General features: G+C 46.2%; 1 protein-coding gene across 2 annotated transcripts in view; it reads left to right on the top strand.

Annotated features, from left to right (window-relative positions):
* Positions 1-17,848, top strand: part of mtmr12 (myotubularin related protein 12) — a 124,684-nt gene extending 106,836 nt beyond the window's left edge. The window contains exons 15-17 of one of the 2 annotated variants that reach the window (XM_072497209.1): positions 3,672-3,830; positions 9,641-9,697; positions 12,588-17,848. In XM_072497209.1, the coding sequence (XP_072353310.1) occupies positions 3,672-3,830; positions 9,641-9,697; positions 12,588-13,169 (798 nt within the window). In that variant the 3' untranslated portion in view covers positions 13,170-17,848. The remainder of the gene's footprint in view (positions 1-3,671; positions 3,831-9,640; positions 9,698-12,587) is intronic. The other variant, XM_072497210.1, reaches the window with a different exon arrangement.
* Positions 17,849-18,252: the final 404 nt, after the last annotated feature.

The following is an 18,252-nucleotide window of genomic DNA, read 5'->3' as shown; positions in this document are numbered from 1 at the left end:
CAACTGTTCCAAAAACTGCCTCATCCCTTCCACCCAGCCGGGGGTTCTGACTTCTATAATTTACTGTAAAAGTCCTTAAACACCTTGTTCACCCCCGCTGTGTCCAGGACAGTATTCCCGCCTCTACTCTTTACTTTACCTATCTCCCTGGCCGCCTCCCTTTTCCTGAGCTGGTGTGCCAACATTCTGCTTGCCTTTTCCCCGTACTCTTAGATCGACCCCCCTTGACTTCATCAACTGTTCTACCGCTTTTCCTGTGGTCAACAACCCAAACTCTGCCTGTAACCTCCACCACTCCCTCAGTAGCCCCACATCCGGGGCCTCCAAGTATCTCCTGTCCACCTGGAATATCTCCTCAACTAATCTGTCCCTCTCGGCCCTTTCCACCTTTTCTCTGTGGGCCCGAATCGAGATTAATTCCCCGCTGACCACTGCCTTCAGAGCTTCCCAAACTGTCGCTGCAGAGATCTCCCCTGTATCATTTGTTTCCAGGTAGTTCTGGGTGGACTTGTTAACCTGCCCACCGATCGCTTCGTCCGCTAGCAAACCCACAGCAGGCTTTGTCCTTTCTCCACACTAACCCGTAGGTCCACCCAATGCGGGGCATGATCTAACACTGCGATTGCCGAGTACTCAGTATCCACCCCCCCCGGTATTAGAGCCCTGCTCAGAACAAAAAAGTTGATACAAGAGTATACCTTGTGGACATGTGAGAAAAAGGAAAACTCCTTCGCCCTTGGCCGTGCAAACCTCCATGGTCTCCCCGCGCCCCCCCCCCCCCCCCCCCCCAATCTGTTCCATAAAACCCTTCAATTCCTTTGCCGCAGCCGGCCTCCTCCCTGTTCTGGATTTCGACCGGTTGAAATCCGGCTCGATGACTGTGTTCAAGTCTCCTCCCATGATCAGGTTATGAGATTCTAAGTCTGGGATCTTACCTAAAACCCGCCTCATAAATTCTACATCGTCCCAATTCGGAGCATATACGATCACGAGTACCACCCGTACCCCCTCCAGCTTCCCACTCACCATTATGTACCTACCCCCCTTGTCTGACACTATTCTCCCTGCCTCGAATGCCACTCGTTTGCTGATCAAGATCGCTACCCCCCTGGTCTTTGAGTCCAGTCCTGAGTGGAATACTTGGCTGACCCATCCCTTTAGGTGTGTCTCTTGTAGCATTGCCACCTCCGCCTTCAGCCCCCTCAAATGCGCAAACACGTGAGCCCTCGTGACTGGCCCATGCAGCCCTCTGGTGTTCCATTTGATCAGCCTGGTTGAGGGGCTTCCAGCCCCCCCCCCCCCCCCCCCCCCCCCTGCAGACTAGCCATCACCCTTTTTAGGCCAGCCTCTAGCTCGCGCCCTCCGCCTCCTCGAGTCCCCACTCGGGTAGTCGCCATTTCCGACCTCCCATTTGTCCCCTAGTAACAGTTCCTCCCCTGTCAGTAAAGCAGCTCTTTCCCCCCCCCTTAGCAATAACACTAAAAACCCAACCCCCCAAGTCAAGCTCCAGCTTTACACCTGCTCACCCCCCACTGCGCTTCCAAGAGCCAGCTGACTTGATAGCGCCCGCCCCTGGCACCAAGCAGTCTGTCTCCCCATTGTTCTCTCCCCCCCACATGGATAAACATAAACATTTTAAAAGAACCACGTTCCCCCAGTAAACAAACATCAGAGAAAAAAGTGAAGAAACAGTCACTTAAAAAAAAAAATCACCCAAAAAGCAGAACCAACCCCAAAGCCCATCTTCCTTCCCCCCCCCCCCCCCCCTCTAACCAGCTCTCTACAAGACAAAGCAACTTTTAGCCATCCAAACAGTCCCTTATTACATAGCACTACTTGTATGTATACAATCCAGCACAATAAATTGCCGCCCCAGTACTTCTCCAATGCTTCAGTGCCTTTTAATTCGCCTCCAGCCTCTTTTCTTTAATAAAAGATCATACTTCGTCCCGTGTTTCGAAGTAGAAGTCCCATTCCTCGTGTGTGACCCACAGACGGGCTGGGTGCAGCATCCCAAACTTCACCCCCTTCTTGAAGAGGGCTGTTTTTGCCCGATTAAACCCAGCTCTTGGCCAAATCCGCGCCCAGGTCCTGATAAATGCGCAGCTCACAGTTCTCCCATTTGCTGCTCCGTTCTTTCTTGGCCCACCACAAAACGAGTTCCTTGTCCAGGAAATGGTGAAAGCGTACCACCATGGCCCTCGGCGGCTCATTCGCTCGGGGTTCCTTCTCGAGGGCTCTGTGCGCTCTGTCCACTTCCAGGGGCTGAGGGAATGCCCCAGCCCCCATCAGCTTCTCCAGCATGTCCGTCACATAAGCCCTCGCATCCGATACCTCACTGCCTTCAGGAAGGACGACAATTCTAAGATTCTTCCTCCTGGACCTGTTCTCCAGGTCCTCCAGCTTCTGCATTCTTTTCTGGCGGTCGTTCATCATCTCCACCTTGGTCTCCAGTACGGTTCTGTACTCCTCGTGCTCTGACATCTTTTTCTCCACCTCCTGGATCGCTCTCCCGTGCGTTTCTTGATTCTGCACCACTTGATCAATCGGGTCCAGCGTGTCCTCCTTCAGCTTGGCGAAGCAATCCTCGAAAAACTTCACCAGCTGCTCTGTCGACCACTGTGCCATCTCCCCGTGGCCCTGCTGCCCCGCCATGCTGTCTCGTGTTACCAGCTCTGCTTGCGTCTTCTTTATGGGACTTTGTCTTCTCACAAGGCCACTTCTGGTCCAATTCTCCACACACCGGAGGGAAATTTCTCCTTACTGTCTCACTCTTCACCGATTTATCCCATAAAATCCAGGAAAACACTGGGGGAAAAGGTCCAAATGTCCGTCACAGGCGGTAGCTATCAAATGTGCGACCTACTCCTCCATGGCTGCCACCGGAAGTCGTGCCCGTCCTTTTCATTGGACCGGAAATGTACTGCTGCAGAAAACTATCTTGACATATATTCCAAGGACACTCATCCTTTTTGTCCCTTTGCACTATTCTTGTCCCAGTCTAGTTTTGTATAATTGAAATCCCCCGTTATAACTCATTGATCATTCCTGCACCTCTTTGTACTTTCAGTACTGTAATGCCATCTTTAGTCAATGCTGCCACTAATAATAATAATCTATTGTCACAAGTAGGCTTGCATTAACACTGCAATGACGTTACTGTGAAAATCCCCTAGTCGCCACACTGCGGCACCTGTTCAGGTAGACAGAGGGAGTGTCCAATTCCCCTAACAAGCACGTCTTTTGGGACTTGTGGGAGGAAACTGGAACACCCGGAAGAAACCCATGCAAATGCGGAGAGAACGTGCAGACTCAACACAGACAGTGGCCCAAGTAGGAATGGAACCTGGGACCCTGGTGCTGTGAGGCAACAGTGCTAACCACTGTGCTACCGTGCCGCCCTTCCTTTCATGTCTCTCGCCTAAACACCTATTATCCAGGAATATTTAAGGTTTAGCTCTGCCCTGCCCAAAAATCTGTGACATTTCCTTTTTCTGTAATACCTGTTCTGTACTACTGAGTAACCGCTATATTTTGTTTTGCTTCTGCAGAGCAGTATAAGGAGATAATGCTTTGGCGTGGACCTCTGTTTCTGTCCTTATCCAAGTAGTTTGATTGTGTTGAAGACGCTATTTTGCCAGCTAGGTCACACTATGTTGTCTTTCTTGCAGCTTGATGAAGATCGGCGAATGCGAAGTAGGTCATTGAAACTTCCCAGTGTTTGGGAATGGTCTGTCCAATTTGAGAACTCTGTTCAAGCACTCTTTTATAATCCACTATACATTGGAAAGCCAAAACTTGATCGGTTTAGAAGAACACAACGTATTAAGGTAATTCTTTTAAATTTAATTTGGATTGTGTGTTCTTGATATTTAGTTATCTGCTGTTTCCTTCAGTGTTGTAGAAAAGCTTAATGCTGAGTGACCTGGTCCAAGTCTGTTTGTTTTTGGGGCTGTTGTTGGGGGTGGGGGAGGGTGTGTGCACCTTACCGACTAAATAGCCAAGTAGATGAGCTAAGTTCTGTCTGTAATTTATAAAAGAGTTGCTTGTTGTTGTTTTTTTCTGTAATAGGTGTTTAACAAAGATTTATCAGCCATTCATCTGAATTCTTGTACGCAATTTACTGGCCTCGTCACTCCCGACTTGCTGTCGCGATGACCATTGAATTCCTTGCGAGATGCACGACCCTCGAGACGTCTCATGAGATTCAACCAAACCTAGAGAGATGTCGCAATTTGGATCTCTCCCTCACTGGGTGAGATCCAGATCAGCAAATTTAAATGAGCCAGCGAGGCCTTGACTGGGTGTCCGTGGACCGGGTGTAAAGGCACTTGTGTGGTGGTGGGGGGGTAAAGGACGGGTATGAAGGGGCCTCAGAAAGGTTGGGTGGGTGAAGAGTGTGAGTCCTGAAAAGGGAAAGGGGGCCCCTCAGTGAGCCCACAGCAGGGTGTTGTCACTTTTGGGGGGGTGGGGGTATTGGCAGTAATGCCAATGGGTGGGGGGGGGGGTGACATTGCTAAATGGAGGGTGCGTGGGACCCTCAAGCTCACTTGGGGTATCCTTTGAAAATGGGGCTTAATCTCTCGAGCTAATCTCGCCAGTGGAGGAAATGTCGGGCGTGATTCTCCGTCCCGCCGCTCCCGTTTTCTGGTGCGGCACGCCCTCGACAGCAGCGGGATCCTCCGTCCCGCCAGCCGGCCAATGGGACTTCCTATTGTGGGCACCCCAATGCCGTCGGGAAGTCCATGGCTGTGAGTGCGCTGCCAGTGAAGCGGAGGATCCGCCGAGGGAGTGTGTTGGGTAGGCTGGGTCGATGTGGACTGCACTTGATGCAGTGTAGCGAGAGACAGACCTCCAACACTTGATAAGATGCAACGCTATTTTTAATATCTAAACTATTATTGGATTTGTTTATTGTCACGTGTACCGAGGTACAGTGAAAAGTATTTTTCTGCGAGCAGCTCAACAGATCATTAAGTACATGGGAAGAAAAGAAAAGACATAATAGGGCAACACAACATATACAATGTAACTACATAAGCACTGGCATCGGATGAAGCATACAGGGTGTAGTGTTAATGAGGTCAGTCCATAAGCGGGTCATTTAGGAGTCTGGTAACAGCGGGGAAGAAGCTGTTTTTGAGTCTGTTAGTGCGTGTTCTCAGACTTCTGTATCTCCTGCCTGATGGAAGAAATTGGAAGAGTGAGTAAGCCGGGTGGGAGGGATCTTTGATTATACTGCCCGCTTTCCCCAGGCAGCGGAAGGTGTACATGGAGTCATTGGATGGGAGGCAGGTTCATGTGATGGATTGGGCGGTGTTCACGACTCTATGAAGTTTCTTGCGGTCCTGGGCTGAGCAGTTGCCATACCAGGCTGCGATGCAGCCCGATAGGATGCTTTCTATGGTGCATCTATAAAAGTTGGTAAGGGTCAATGTGGACATGCCGAATTTCCTTAGTTTCCTGAGGAAGTATAGTCTCTGTTGTGCTTTCTTGGTAGTAGCGTCAACGTGGGTGGACCAGGACAGATTTGGCAGACAGTCAGTTTGTTCACACGGTGTGGTGATTGACCTGGAAAGGGCATCTGCAACAATGAGTTCTTTGCCTGGCGTGTAGACAAGTTCAAAGTCATAGCGGCGTAGCTTGAGAAGGATTCGTTGTAACCGAGGTGTCATGTCATTCAAATCCTTCTGGATTATGTGGACTAGTGGCCCGTGGTCCGTCTCAACCGTGACTTTTGGGAGGCCATACACATAGTTGTGAAATTTGTCGATTCCCGTTAGGAGGCACAGGCATTCCTTCTCTATCTGAGTGTACCATTGCTCAGTGGGCGTCATGGCTCTGGAGACGTACGCAACTGGGGCCCATGAGGAGGAGACATCCCGTTGGAAGAGCACCGCCCCAATACCATCCTGGCTCGTATCAGTGGATATTTTGGTCTCTAGTAGGGTCGAAGAACGCCAGAACCGGGGCTGTGGTGAGTTTTGCCCTCAGCTCACGCCATTCGTTCTCATGAGCGGGCAGCCACTGGAATTCCGTCGACTTTTTGACGAGATGGCGGAGGGCTGGGTGTGCCGCCATGTTGGGAATGAACTTCCCGAGTAAGTTGACCATCCCTAGAAAGCGGAGGACTGACTTCTTGTCCTCTGGGGTCTTCATGGCGTTGATCGCTGAGACCTTGTCAGCATCTGGCCGCACGCCTTGCTGCGAGATGTGGTCGCCAAGGAATTTGATTTCTGATTGACCGAACGAGCACTGGCTCTGTTGAGTTGGAGGCCGTGCTCATGGATTCTGTTGAATACCTGCTTGAGGCGATCAATGTGTTCTTGAGGAGTTGTGGACCCGATTATGACATCGTCAACATACACGCGCACCCCCTCAATACCCTCCATCATCTGTTCCATGATGCGGTGAAATACCTCCGAGGCAGAGATGATGCCAAAAGGCATCCGGTTGTAGCAGTAGCGACCGAACGGGGTATTGAATGTGCACAGCTTGTGACTGGATGCATCCAGTTGTATTTGCCAGAACCCCTTGGAGGCAGCCAGCTTTGTAAAGAGTTTGGCATGAGCCATCTCGCTGGTCAACTCCTCTCGTTTTGGTATCGGGTAATGTTCCCTCATGATGTCACGGTTTAAATCCTTGGGGTTGATGCAGATTCGAAGCTCCCCTGACTGCTTCTTGACGCAGACCATGGAGCTGACCCAGTCCGTGGGTTCTGTGACCTTTGATATGATGCCCTGGTCCTGGAGGTCCTGTAACTGCTGCTTGAGGCGGTCCTTGAGGGGTGCCGGCACCCGACGTGGTGCGTGGATCACGGGGGTGGTGTTTGGTTTGAGCAGGTTTTTGTATCGGTATGGGAGTGTGCCCATTCCATCGAACCCGTTGTGGTCCTGCGTGATGATGATATCAATTTCAGCCTGGAAGTTCTCATCAGGTGAGGCCGTCGCCTGTGAGGATGACATGGTGAACTCGCTGAACCAAGTTCAGGGGTTTGCAGGCCCAAGCACCGAGCAGGGATGCTCTGTCAGGTCCCACGATCTCAAATCGCAGTGTCGCTTTAAATGACTTATTGGAAACTCCGAGTTGGAATGAGCCACTGGCAGCTATAGCATTGCCATTGTAGTTAAGGAGCTGGCAGGCCGGTGGAAGAATGCTTGGTCTGACGCAGATGGTGTCGAGATCGGATTTGGAGATGAGGTTCGCCGATGCGCTGGTGTCCAGTTTGAACCGGATGTGAGCCTTGTTGACTGTGAGGACAGTACACCACTCGTCGTCAGGATCCACGCTGAGGATCGGGAGGTGCGTCACTGTCTTGGAGAAAGGCAGCGCATGTTTCGTAATGATGCCCACCCGATATGGAGATTTGAGGCAAGCAGCATCAGGATCTGTTGGGCTGTTGGGGTCGGAGTCTGGCATGGCCTGTATTGAACGGACGTTCTGCGCCGTGGCTGGCATCGCTGGATGCTGGGCAGTGGAGCAGATCTGCAAAGGGCTGCGTAGTGGCCAGGCTTGCCACACTGTAGACACCGTCGTGATTTTGCCGGACATTGCTGCTTTAAATGGGCGGAGCCACAATTCGGACGCATCATGATGCCAACGTCAGGGCGTTTAGTGTGCCATCGCGCATGTGCAGTGTGGACGACGTACGCACCTGTGCAGTCTGGTCGTCGGTCTCGCCGTCCCCTCGGTCGTGGCACGCATGCGCAGGGGCCCGGTAAAAGCGCGTGGAATGGCCACACTCGTCGATACTTGAGCCCTGCATTTGTGGGATGGCCTGCACCCGTTCCGCCTCGTGGGAGGTTAGCTTTGCCGTTTCTGCCGCCCTGATGTGGGAGTACTGATTGTTCGCATGTTCGTAGAGAACGCACATTTCGATGGTGAGGGTGAGCTGCTTGACCTTCAGGAGCTGCTGGCGAAGGGAATCAGAGTGGACCCCGAAAATGATCTGATCCGGGGTCATGGAATCCGTGGTTGAGTCATAGTTACATGACTGCGCGAGGGTGCGGAGATGGGTCAGAAAGGACTGAAAAAGTTCATCCTTACCCTGAAGCCTCTGCTGGAAAACGTACCGTTCAAAGCTCTCATTCACCTCAATGTCGCAGTGGCTGTCGAACTTCAGTAGGACTGTTTTATATTTCGTCTTGTTTTCGCCTTCAGCGAATGTAAGGGAGTTGTAGATGTGGGTGGCGTGGTCCTTGGCTGTGGAGAGGAATAGTGCGATCTTCCTGGCGTCCGATGCGGCCTCGAGGTCGGTGGCTTCTAGATAGAGTTGGGACTTTTGTTTGAAGATCTTCCAATTTGCACCGAGATTGCCGGCGATGCAGAGCTGCGGAGGAGTGCGGTCGTTTTCCATGTCACTGGATGGTTGTTTGCTGGTCAACGCTGATTCACTCAAGGTAGGTCCGTCCGTAGGTCCGTCTGTTTGCTGGTCAACGCTGATTCACTCCAGGTAGGTCCGTCAATTTTCAGCATCACTCACTGGTACCATGTGTTGGGTAGGCTGGGTCGATGTGGACTGCACTTGATGCAGTGTAGCAAGAGACAGACCTCCAACACTTGACAAGATGCAACACGATTTTATTTAACATCTAAACTATTATACATGTTCAACTGTGGGTTGACACTATGCTGACTTGACTGAGACCTGAGATTAGCCTAACCAGACTTACTACCACATGGTGTTTTCACTGACGAGCTCATTAACTCTGACTGTCTCAGAGGCTGGGCCCCGAGAGAGCGGGAAAACTGGTGCCCTCTGGCTTTATAATGGTCGTATCCTGTCTGGTGATTGGCTGCTCTGTTCTGTGTGCTTACTGGTCATCCTGTGTGTCAATCACTGCCTGTCTGCACTCCATTGTATACATAGATGAATATTATGACAATGTCCATATGTTTTGGGCATGTCCGAGGCGGAGAAGTTTCTGGCGGGGGATTGCTGATGTCATGTCAGAAGTTTTAAAGGTGAGGGTGGTGCCAGTCCAGAGATAGCGATCTTTGGTGTGTCGAAAGATCCGGGAGCCCAGGGGATGGGAGAGGCCGATGTCTTGGCCTTTGCCTCCCTGGTGGCGCAGAGACGGATTGTACTAGGATAGAGGGACTCAGATCCCCCAAAGTCAGGGTATGGGTTACTGACATGGCAGGGTTTCTCAGACTTGAGGAAATTAAATTCGCCTTGAGGGGATCGCTGCAGTGGTTTGCCCGGAGGCGATTCCTGTCCATCGACATCTTCGATAAAAATTGGGGGTGGGGGCATGGGGGTGGGGGCAAGTAAGGGCAGGAGAACCAGTGGAAGGGTGGCAGGGGAAGGTGTGCTGTTTGTGTAAGCCATGTTGGCTGGGGTTTGTCACTGGCTGGGTGTGTTGGTTATATTGTTTTCTTGTTGAAACCTGATGTTTAAAATTGTTACAATTATAAATGCTTCAATTAAATATTTTCTGTAAGAAAACCTAGCAAAAGAGTCCACATCAAGTATATGGTTGCTTCCTAATTGGATATAGCTGCAATAATGTTTTCTGCCTACAATAATGATCTGGCATAAAGTAGCCACATATGTATTAACAGTGAGAATAGTGGAATGTTCTTCTAGAACTATATTTATCATCTTTGAGTAAATTTTGCCTTATTCATATCATCAAAGGACCCTGAACTGAACTGCTTGGAGATTGTCCAGGAAAATGTTCTGGATATGCCAGAGGTATTTTAAGGTCTTCAATTTTTGGCCACACCCATCTACTAACTTGATTGGGAGGGTGCATGTGGGATAAACTTGCATTTCAGTTACATGTAGAGTGGTGCCTAAATTCTTAAAGCCATTGCTCAGATATGTAATCATCCTATTTAAACCTGTAATATTAGCAGTGGTAGTACAAACCATGGTTATTAATTTAGACACCATCAAGTTACCTTTTTAAAAAATCTCTTCCAAAGATGCATAAAGGACATTCAGCCCAGTGCCAGCTCTCCAGCATTTGATTTAATTTACCATGTGAAATTATTTCATCATTTAAAAAAATCCAAGACTCTACTTCTGGCTATCTCTGTTTGAACAGAAATTGTTTGAGTATCTGAAGTCTTGAGCGTGATCTACCAGCCGCGCTAGCTGGAATTGGGGCGGGATGCGGCTGGTAAATGCCGGGTGATGATCCTCCCGAGATCCCCAATGGCCGCAACAGCTCGCGAGATCTAAGCAGATCTTGCGAGGTGTCGTGATCTGGTCCCACCCACAATGGGTCAGACCCAGTCTTGCAAGAATAGAATCATAGAATTTACAGTGCAGAAGGAGGTCATTCGACCCATCACGTCTGCACCAGCCCTTGGAAGGAGGACCCTACCTAAGCCCACACCTCCATCCTAGCCCAGTAACCCCACCTAACCTTTTTGGACACTTAAGGGCAATCTATCATGGCCAATCCACCTAACCAGCACATCTTTGGACTGTGGCAGGAAACTGGAGCACCCGGAGGAAACCCACGCTGACACGGGGAGAACATGCAGACTCCTCACAGACAGCGACCCAAGCCGGGAATCGAACCTGGGACCCTGGAGTTGTGAAGCAACTGTGCTATCGCGCCGCCCGTAATCTTCACAAGTAGTTGATGAGAATGAAATATTGACTATTCAATGTTTCATCTCTTAAGGCAACTACACCCTGGAGCTGTAAAGTAACACTGCTAACCACTGTGCTATCGTGCCGTCCTTAACCTTGCTGAAGTTCGATCTAATCAGCTCCCGGCATCTATTCCCCTCCCCAAGGCGACCCCAGTTAGGCACTGATTCGGACTGGTCCACAGAAACGTGGACCAGACGTTACGGCACCTTGAGAGGGGGGGCATTGGAGGCCCCTGGGGTGGTCAGGGACAGGGCAGGATAGCACCCTGGCTCTCCCCTGGCACTTGGGCACTGCCACCCTGGTACTGCCAAGGTGCCTAAGTGGCACTTCCAGGCTGGCAGGAGCACTTCCAGGATTCCAGTGTGGAAGTGCCAAGGTGGCACTGCCAAGGGTAAGGGCCTGAGGGGGGTCATGCTCATGAAAGGAGAGATGGATGGGTGTGGGGGAGAAATACGAAGGGACCTCTGGAGGTTTTTTGGGGGGGGGTGAAGGATGGGGGTCCTAAAAAGGGAGAAGGCCTGGAAGGGTGTGTGGGAAGGCCTGAAAAGAGCAGGTCCTCAGCGACCCCATAGCGGGGTGTCCTCAGTTGGGGGGGAGGGGGGGAGAGAGGGGGGGGGGATGCCCATGTGCATATGTTGGGGGGGCAGTGGGTTACCCTCAAGCTCACTTGGAGATCGGGCCACCCTTGCAAAACGGTGGCCCGATCTGTGAGGAGCCGGTCTGGCCAACCAGTTTGGCTCCCCAGTGATGAAACAAATTCTTGGGCTAGCCTGGAGAGAGACACCCCAGGGCCTGAAAAAGTGACCAAGTGTGGTTAGATAGTGGTTGGGAACTCACGGACAGAGAAGGGGAGAAACCCCCAGCCAAATGCGCCTGAAATGACAATAGGAACATTTCTGTTGGATTGTGCCCCTTGTCTCTTGTTGCCTGATACCACCCTGATGTATCTAAACCACAAACATTCGGTGACTTTTATGCCTTTTCTTCAGTGGGATGTTTAAAACTACACACACTACCCAGGATCGTGCACCAATTTATCATAGCCACTTTGTTTTTATTTATAAGACTCAAAATAATTACCTTTGTCCAAGCTCAGCTGCCAGGGCCAAAATTAGATTTCTTAGAAAAAACAGTTCTCTGTCTTCTTATAAAATGAATGAATTATTCTCCAACATGCAGACTCTCCAAATAAATAAATAAATGTGGAAGTTCACTAAATGGACCAGAACATTTCTAGGTTGCGCTGGGACCTGTGCTGATTTGCTCATCTTGGATGGGTTACAATATTGACTGCTGTTGTCTCTCCCCTCATTCCAATTATTTTCTTTTTAATCGATACACTCTAGCTCGGCTCACATACAAAGAATGACTGCTTGCTTTTTGGTTAAGCTTTTGGAGGACTGATAGTATCCATGGAACCAGGTCCAAGAAAAATGGTGGGCTCTTCTAGCGGGGAGAGAAGGAAAACTCCTCCTTGATGCTGCAAAATAGGTGCACAAAAACCACAAGGCAGAAAGTATAACTTCAATTTTGTCCTTTTTGGTTTTGTTAAAATAACTTAAAATATTATCCACAACTTTCTGAACTACTTGATGGGAGACTAGCATTGGCAGAGATGGAAACCACTTGTTTATATAGAAATTCAAATGACATTTGGGGCTCAATGTTTTGCCATATCTACCTGGAAGTGAAATTCTACTCCCCCACACAAATGAACAAATTGCCTGGGTGCATGAAATGCTCATTCTTTGGCTGATTTGCTTGAAAGGAAAAATGCTACTGAATGGCTCAACAACTTAAATGATTTCATATTACAAATCTATATTTTTTGTTTCTTGACCACCTTAATGCATGTCAATCTTGCTTTTTGAAATTGTGACTGTTTTTTTCCAAGATTTAAAACCTGTTCAGTTATATTTTCCTGGTTAAAAAAAATAGCTAATCCAATTTTAATTATGCAATTTTTTTCCCTCAGCCACAACGCCAGATGTCCCTGCCATCAAGTCCATCCTATCACAGTAGGCCTTCTCCCAAAAAAGGGTTTTTCAGGGAGGAGACGGATCACTTAATAAAGACTTTTCTAGGCAAAAAGATCAGCAGGTGGACACCCACAGCTGAAGATCATTCCGTTAACAACAGACTGTTTTATGAAAATTGGCGCAGTAAACCAATTGATCTCCATGGACTGCTCCTTCCTTTGCATGATGGTCCTGCTTTAAAAATCTGGGGCCAGCGATACCTGCGCTGGATTCCAGAGGTTCAAATACCGGGTGGTGGTTTGACAACCACTCTGAACAAAGCCTGTGAAATTATTGATGAAATAAAAACCTTACAGACAAAAGTTTCACAGTGTTTACTCAAAAGGCAACCAAGCTCTCCAAACACTGATGTCTTCACACCATTTCACCAGAGCAGCCGTCTTTCTTCAACTTTTCCATTTGGTACACTACGTCGGCAATCCATAAAGCCCCGCATTCCAGTCTCTACAAATCTCTCGATGAGCTTTGGGTCAATGGAGAACTTGCCAGACGACGAGGAAGATCTGGGTTTGCTATAGGATAGATCCCCCCCCCCCAGCATAACATTTCAGTTTTATTCTTGGCTGTGGTACTTTACCAATGTTGCAACTCTTTATTTTGAATGTTTGTTTTTGCATGCCAATGACACCAGCTCAAGTGTTTCATAGTTCAAGTTGTTTTCTTTTCTATATTCCTGTTTTCAAATTTTGTTTAGCAAAGGTTTGAAACTGCAAATGGTCTCTTAACCAAAGTCTGTGCCTATCTTAGGAGACTAAAATCCAAACTGCTGGTTCAGTGATCTTGTTTTCCTGAACTATTTTGACCTAAAGCAGGTTGCTTATGAGCACGTGTACTTATTAGCAAGCCGGTTGATTCAAAGTAATTCCGAAGCCAAATACTAGTGCAGATTTTGCCAAAATGTATAGTAAAAGAAACCATCTCCTTCATTACTGGTGCTATTTATATGATAGGAGGTTTTTAACATGGTGGAGGGAAATGGCATGACTCAATTGGGTGAGTCTAGATATTTTACAACTGTTTATGGGACTGTTTTGGGAAAATTCTAAATATACATTTGATTAAAGTTTCTCACGCATAATGCAAACTTATATTTGGGTTTGCATTAATAATGGGTGTACTGCAAACCCCATTTCCCTCCCCCATTTAGTAAGAATTAAAAAGCTAAAAACTAGGAAAGGGACAAAATCTACAATTTGTCAATAAATGACAAAAGTACAAGCTTTCAAATAGTATTGCACCTCACAGGGAAATATTTGCAGTATTCAATGATTAATCTAATAATAGCTGTTGAAATCACAGGTAGGATAAGATCCAGTTAAACAAACGGATAGCTTTATCCTTAAACTGTAACCCTCGTGATACTTGCAGCTCCTGACCTCTGGAAGTGCAGCCCTCGAAGCTATGGCAAATTCAGCTTATTTGTGCTTATTTCTTTATTTGAACTTGTGTTTGAATTTTGTAGCACTTTGTTTTTAGCAATATTGCCTCATCAGAATAATTTCCCAACCCACATTGTGAGCTAGTAGTTTCAACAACTTGCATTGTAGGCATACATATGAGAATATAGATGTTAAAACTTCATACAGGGTCCCTCAGAATCCTGGCACAAATGCAGATAACCTACTAAAACAAAGACCTGGGTACCACTAGCCTAGCAGGTTCCGCTATAAATTTTGCAGAGTGGGTCCTACAGATTAAATATTACTACCAACCTATGTTGAGCAATCAACTGAAGTACCAGTTAGTGCTTAAGAGGTGGAGAGAGAAAAATCAACTAGAATTCTTGCCCTGGTTGCTGACCAGTAAGCCATGGTAGAGAGAGTTTGTGTGGGCATTGTGTGAGAACAGAATTGTGTTTTATCAAATGACTCTTGCCTAAGCTCACATCTAAAGAGCTTCACTTAAATGCTGGCTTCTTCCATAGCTTTGTTCAGAACGTCAGAAGAAAATTTGGATTTTTAAATTTTAAATCCAACTCCGTATTTCATTGAGAATTTTTAGACTGTCTCACTCTCCTGGAAATTAGTTTTGAATTTTTGTATTCTGATGCAGTTGTTGGCTAAAACTAATTTTCTATTTGATCTTGAATATCCTTCAATGATGGGCAGAATCTGACAACTGACTTGTTCTCTTGCACCGTATAGTTATGAAATTTAAAGTTGCCATAAGCCTATTTTGTACTATAAAATATTAAGTTACCATAACATTCGAAGTTGAATGCTTTTGCTGTTGGTCCAATTTCTAAATTGGCCTGATCCCTATAAGGCATTGAAGGTATTAAATATGTAATTAATAAAACTAATGAGTGATTTATAGTTCTAATTCTAGGTTGTAGTTGCCTTAAGAGATGAAACATTGAATAGGCAATATTTCATTCTCATCAACTACTTGTGAAGATTACAGGTGGCGCGATAGCTTAGTTGCTTCACAATTCCAGGGTCCCAGGTTCAATTCCTGGCTTGTGTCACTGTCTGTGGAGTCAGCACGTTCTCCCTGTGTCTGCATGGGTTTCCTCTGGGTGCTCTGGTTTCTTCCCACAGTCCAAAGATGTGCAGGTTAGGTGGATTGGCCATGCTAAATTGCCTTCCAAAAATGTTAGATGGGGTTACGGGGATAGGGTGGAGGTGTGGGCTTAGATAGGGTGATCTTTCCATGGGCTTGTGCAGACTCAATGGGCCGAATGATCTCCCGCACTGTAAATTCTATGTAAAATAAATATTAATTAGCTATACAGGTGTTATCAAAATGTGTGATTGCATGGCTCCTGGTGGTCTCAAAAGGAAACACAATTCATTATACATCTATTAAAGTTGCACCTATTTTGTTTTGCTTAAAAAGATATGTTTTGCTCTGGTCAAGAGGGCTTTGACTATCTGTATACACTGCTTCATAACCCACCACTAGGAGGCATGTCTGAGCTTTATTTTCATAGATTTCATAGAATTTACAGTGCAGAAGGAGGCCATTCAGCCCATCGAGTCTGCACCGGCTCTTGGAAAGAGCACCCTACCCAAAATCCACACCTCCACCCTATCCCCATAACCCAGTAACCCCACCCAACATTTAAGGGCAATTTTGGACACTAAGGGCAATTTAGAATGGCCAATCCACCTAACCTGCACACCTTTGGACTGTGGGAGGAAACCGGAGCACCCGGAGGAAACCCACGCACACACGGGGAGGATGTGCAGACTCCGCACAGACAGTGACCCAAGCCGGAATCGAACCTGGGACCTTGGATCTGTGAAGCAATTGTGCTATCCACAATGCTACCGCGCTGCCCGTTTCAAAGCAATATATTTTCTTTTGTGATGTTTTGAATTTCCGAACTGCTTAATACCTGAAGAGTAAACTGTTTGATGTATTTGACAGTTCCTCTGTTCAGCACTGAGTCCTTTATTATACTGTCTACTTGTTCTATTATACTTGCTCTATCGTACTTGTTTGTGACCCTTCTAAATTGTGTAGATTTTTTGCCTGCACTTACTGCTCAGATTCAGTGTTTGGCAGGTTAGAGCTGCCAGAATCATTATTTGGGTGCCTGCTATGTTTCTATTTGGGTATAAAATCTCTCAACACGCATTAATATTCTTTGAAACCAGAGAAGTAAGTAGAAATGCTAACTCAATTATTTTGGAAACTGGAAACTTTTCTCTTGATTTTTACAATGTACCTCTTTTTTCCCCCCTTAATTTATTTTTTGTATTTGCAAAATGTATTCAATCTCATTTTTACAAAATGAAGACCTGTTAATTGCTTGACCTTTTCTCCAAGATGTGCTTTTGAATATTGGAAACACTGGAAAATTAACACAACTTTGCCTGGAAACATTCAAACTTGCATGAACAAGATCTACATTTTGGGGAGCTTTCCTTGTATCTGGATAAACTGAAATATTAAGTATTTTTGGTTGCAATATTTTCCATCTTTCAGTTCAATCTGTTGAATATGCATAGTTTAAGCTTTGTACAGATGCAAATAAAGTGGTTTGTAATCAGTAAATCACTTTATAATCAAAAGCTTTAATTAGAACTTATATTCGGAAACATTTTTTTACACAAACTGGCTAGATTATGTTGCTACTTTATACATAGAATTTGACAATATGTTGAATGGATTTAGCATCCTGACAGTGTAATGTACCAAAAAGTTACCATTATTTTTTTAAGGGTTCAGGTGTGTATACAATAGAAGTGAATGGAGGAAATTGGTTCACGGGAGTTTATCAGCTATGTATGTTCAACTGTGCCAATATATTACAATATCTGGAGAAAAATGAGATAGTTGACTTGTTTTTCTCCAAAATTAAATCATAAATCTACAATTTGTATGGATGAACATTTGAGTTTCCAGCTCAAATGTGACATGTATATTTGGAGATCCAAGAAAATTGCGTCTTTATTTAGAAATGGAGAGCAGCTGAGAGTAACCCCTCCACTCCATTATCTATGGAAAGTATAATAAATCTTTGCCTTTTTAAAATTCTCAGCCACTTCAGTTGTCCCACATCATTACAAACCTATCATTAGAAAATGTTTTATACCACAAATGTTTTTGCTGAAAAGACAATGCAATTGGTGTTTCATTGATTGTATGAGGTATATGGTAGTTCTAAATGTGCAACTTCTGTGTTTCCATACATTGATCAATCTTTGATTTATTTTTTTTCAATCTTTGATTTTTTTTAAATTGAGATTTTGACTACTGAACTGATTATGAACAGCCTTAACTATACTGTATCATACTGTAAATTATATCAAATTGCTTCATTGTGCCTTGTTATATAACAGTGGGAAAATGATAATTTAAGCACACTGCAAAGTGAGTTGTACTTTTTGTATTGTGGCACTGATATCAGAACTAAATGTATATAATGGGTGTATCTCGTGTACTTTGGTGGAAACATTACAGTCTCTTTGCTACCATATTCATTTAAATCTTTGGTCCTGTTGCAATTCGAAGATTGTTGAAAATGTTACCTTAATTAAAGCATAAAATTCAATGTCAGAGTTTCTTTTGTATAATCTAAACATAACCCAAGTTTCATCCATAATGTTCTGTTATAAATATCACTTGTTCAAAAGCAAATCTGTTAAATACATGTTCAGGTAGCCTCTTGCACTGGTGGGTGTGGGTTTAACACCAGACATTTTTGGTTCATGTTGCAGATGAATAAAATTAAGTTTCTGCTGTAGAAGACTTTTGGTGGAATTACTTTGAGTACCATTTGAGATGTCCAGTTGCCTTAAATAACAGCTCTTGCACAAAATTACCCATGTTGTTTAAGTATTACGACGGCTGTTGTGCAGATATAATGGGCACACTTTTGTGGCCACGTTGCACTCGAGCGAGAACACAATGCTGGGAGAGGTCTCCTGCGGGCTTCCCGCAGCCTTCACGCCTCGCTGGGTCTCCCAAAGTGAGGAGCTGAACTCCTTGGCAAAACCTGCTCCTCAGAAACCGGGCTGCCATTTGGAAAAGGTACCCCACTCTCAAGTGGGCTTGACGTTCCCCTACACTCCCACCACGGAAATGTCACCACCTGCACACATGTGCATTACCCCATAATCTCCCAAGTGAGGACACCCCTGTGAGGTTGCT

The sequence above is a fragment of the Scyliorhinus torazame genome, chromosome 3 (assembly GCF_047496885.1).
Source record: "Scyliorhinus torazame isolate Kashiwa2021f chromosome 3, sScyTor2.1, whole genome shotgun sequence".
Lineage (NCBI taxonomy): Eukaryota > Metazoa > Chordata > Chondrichthyes > Carcharhiniformes > Scyliorhinidae > Scyliorhinus > Scyliorhinus torazame.
Note: the sequence above shows the minus strand (reverse complement) of the source record. Positions and strands in the feature narration are given on the sequence as shown.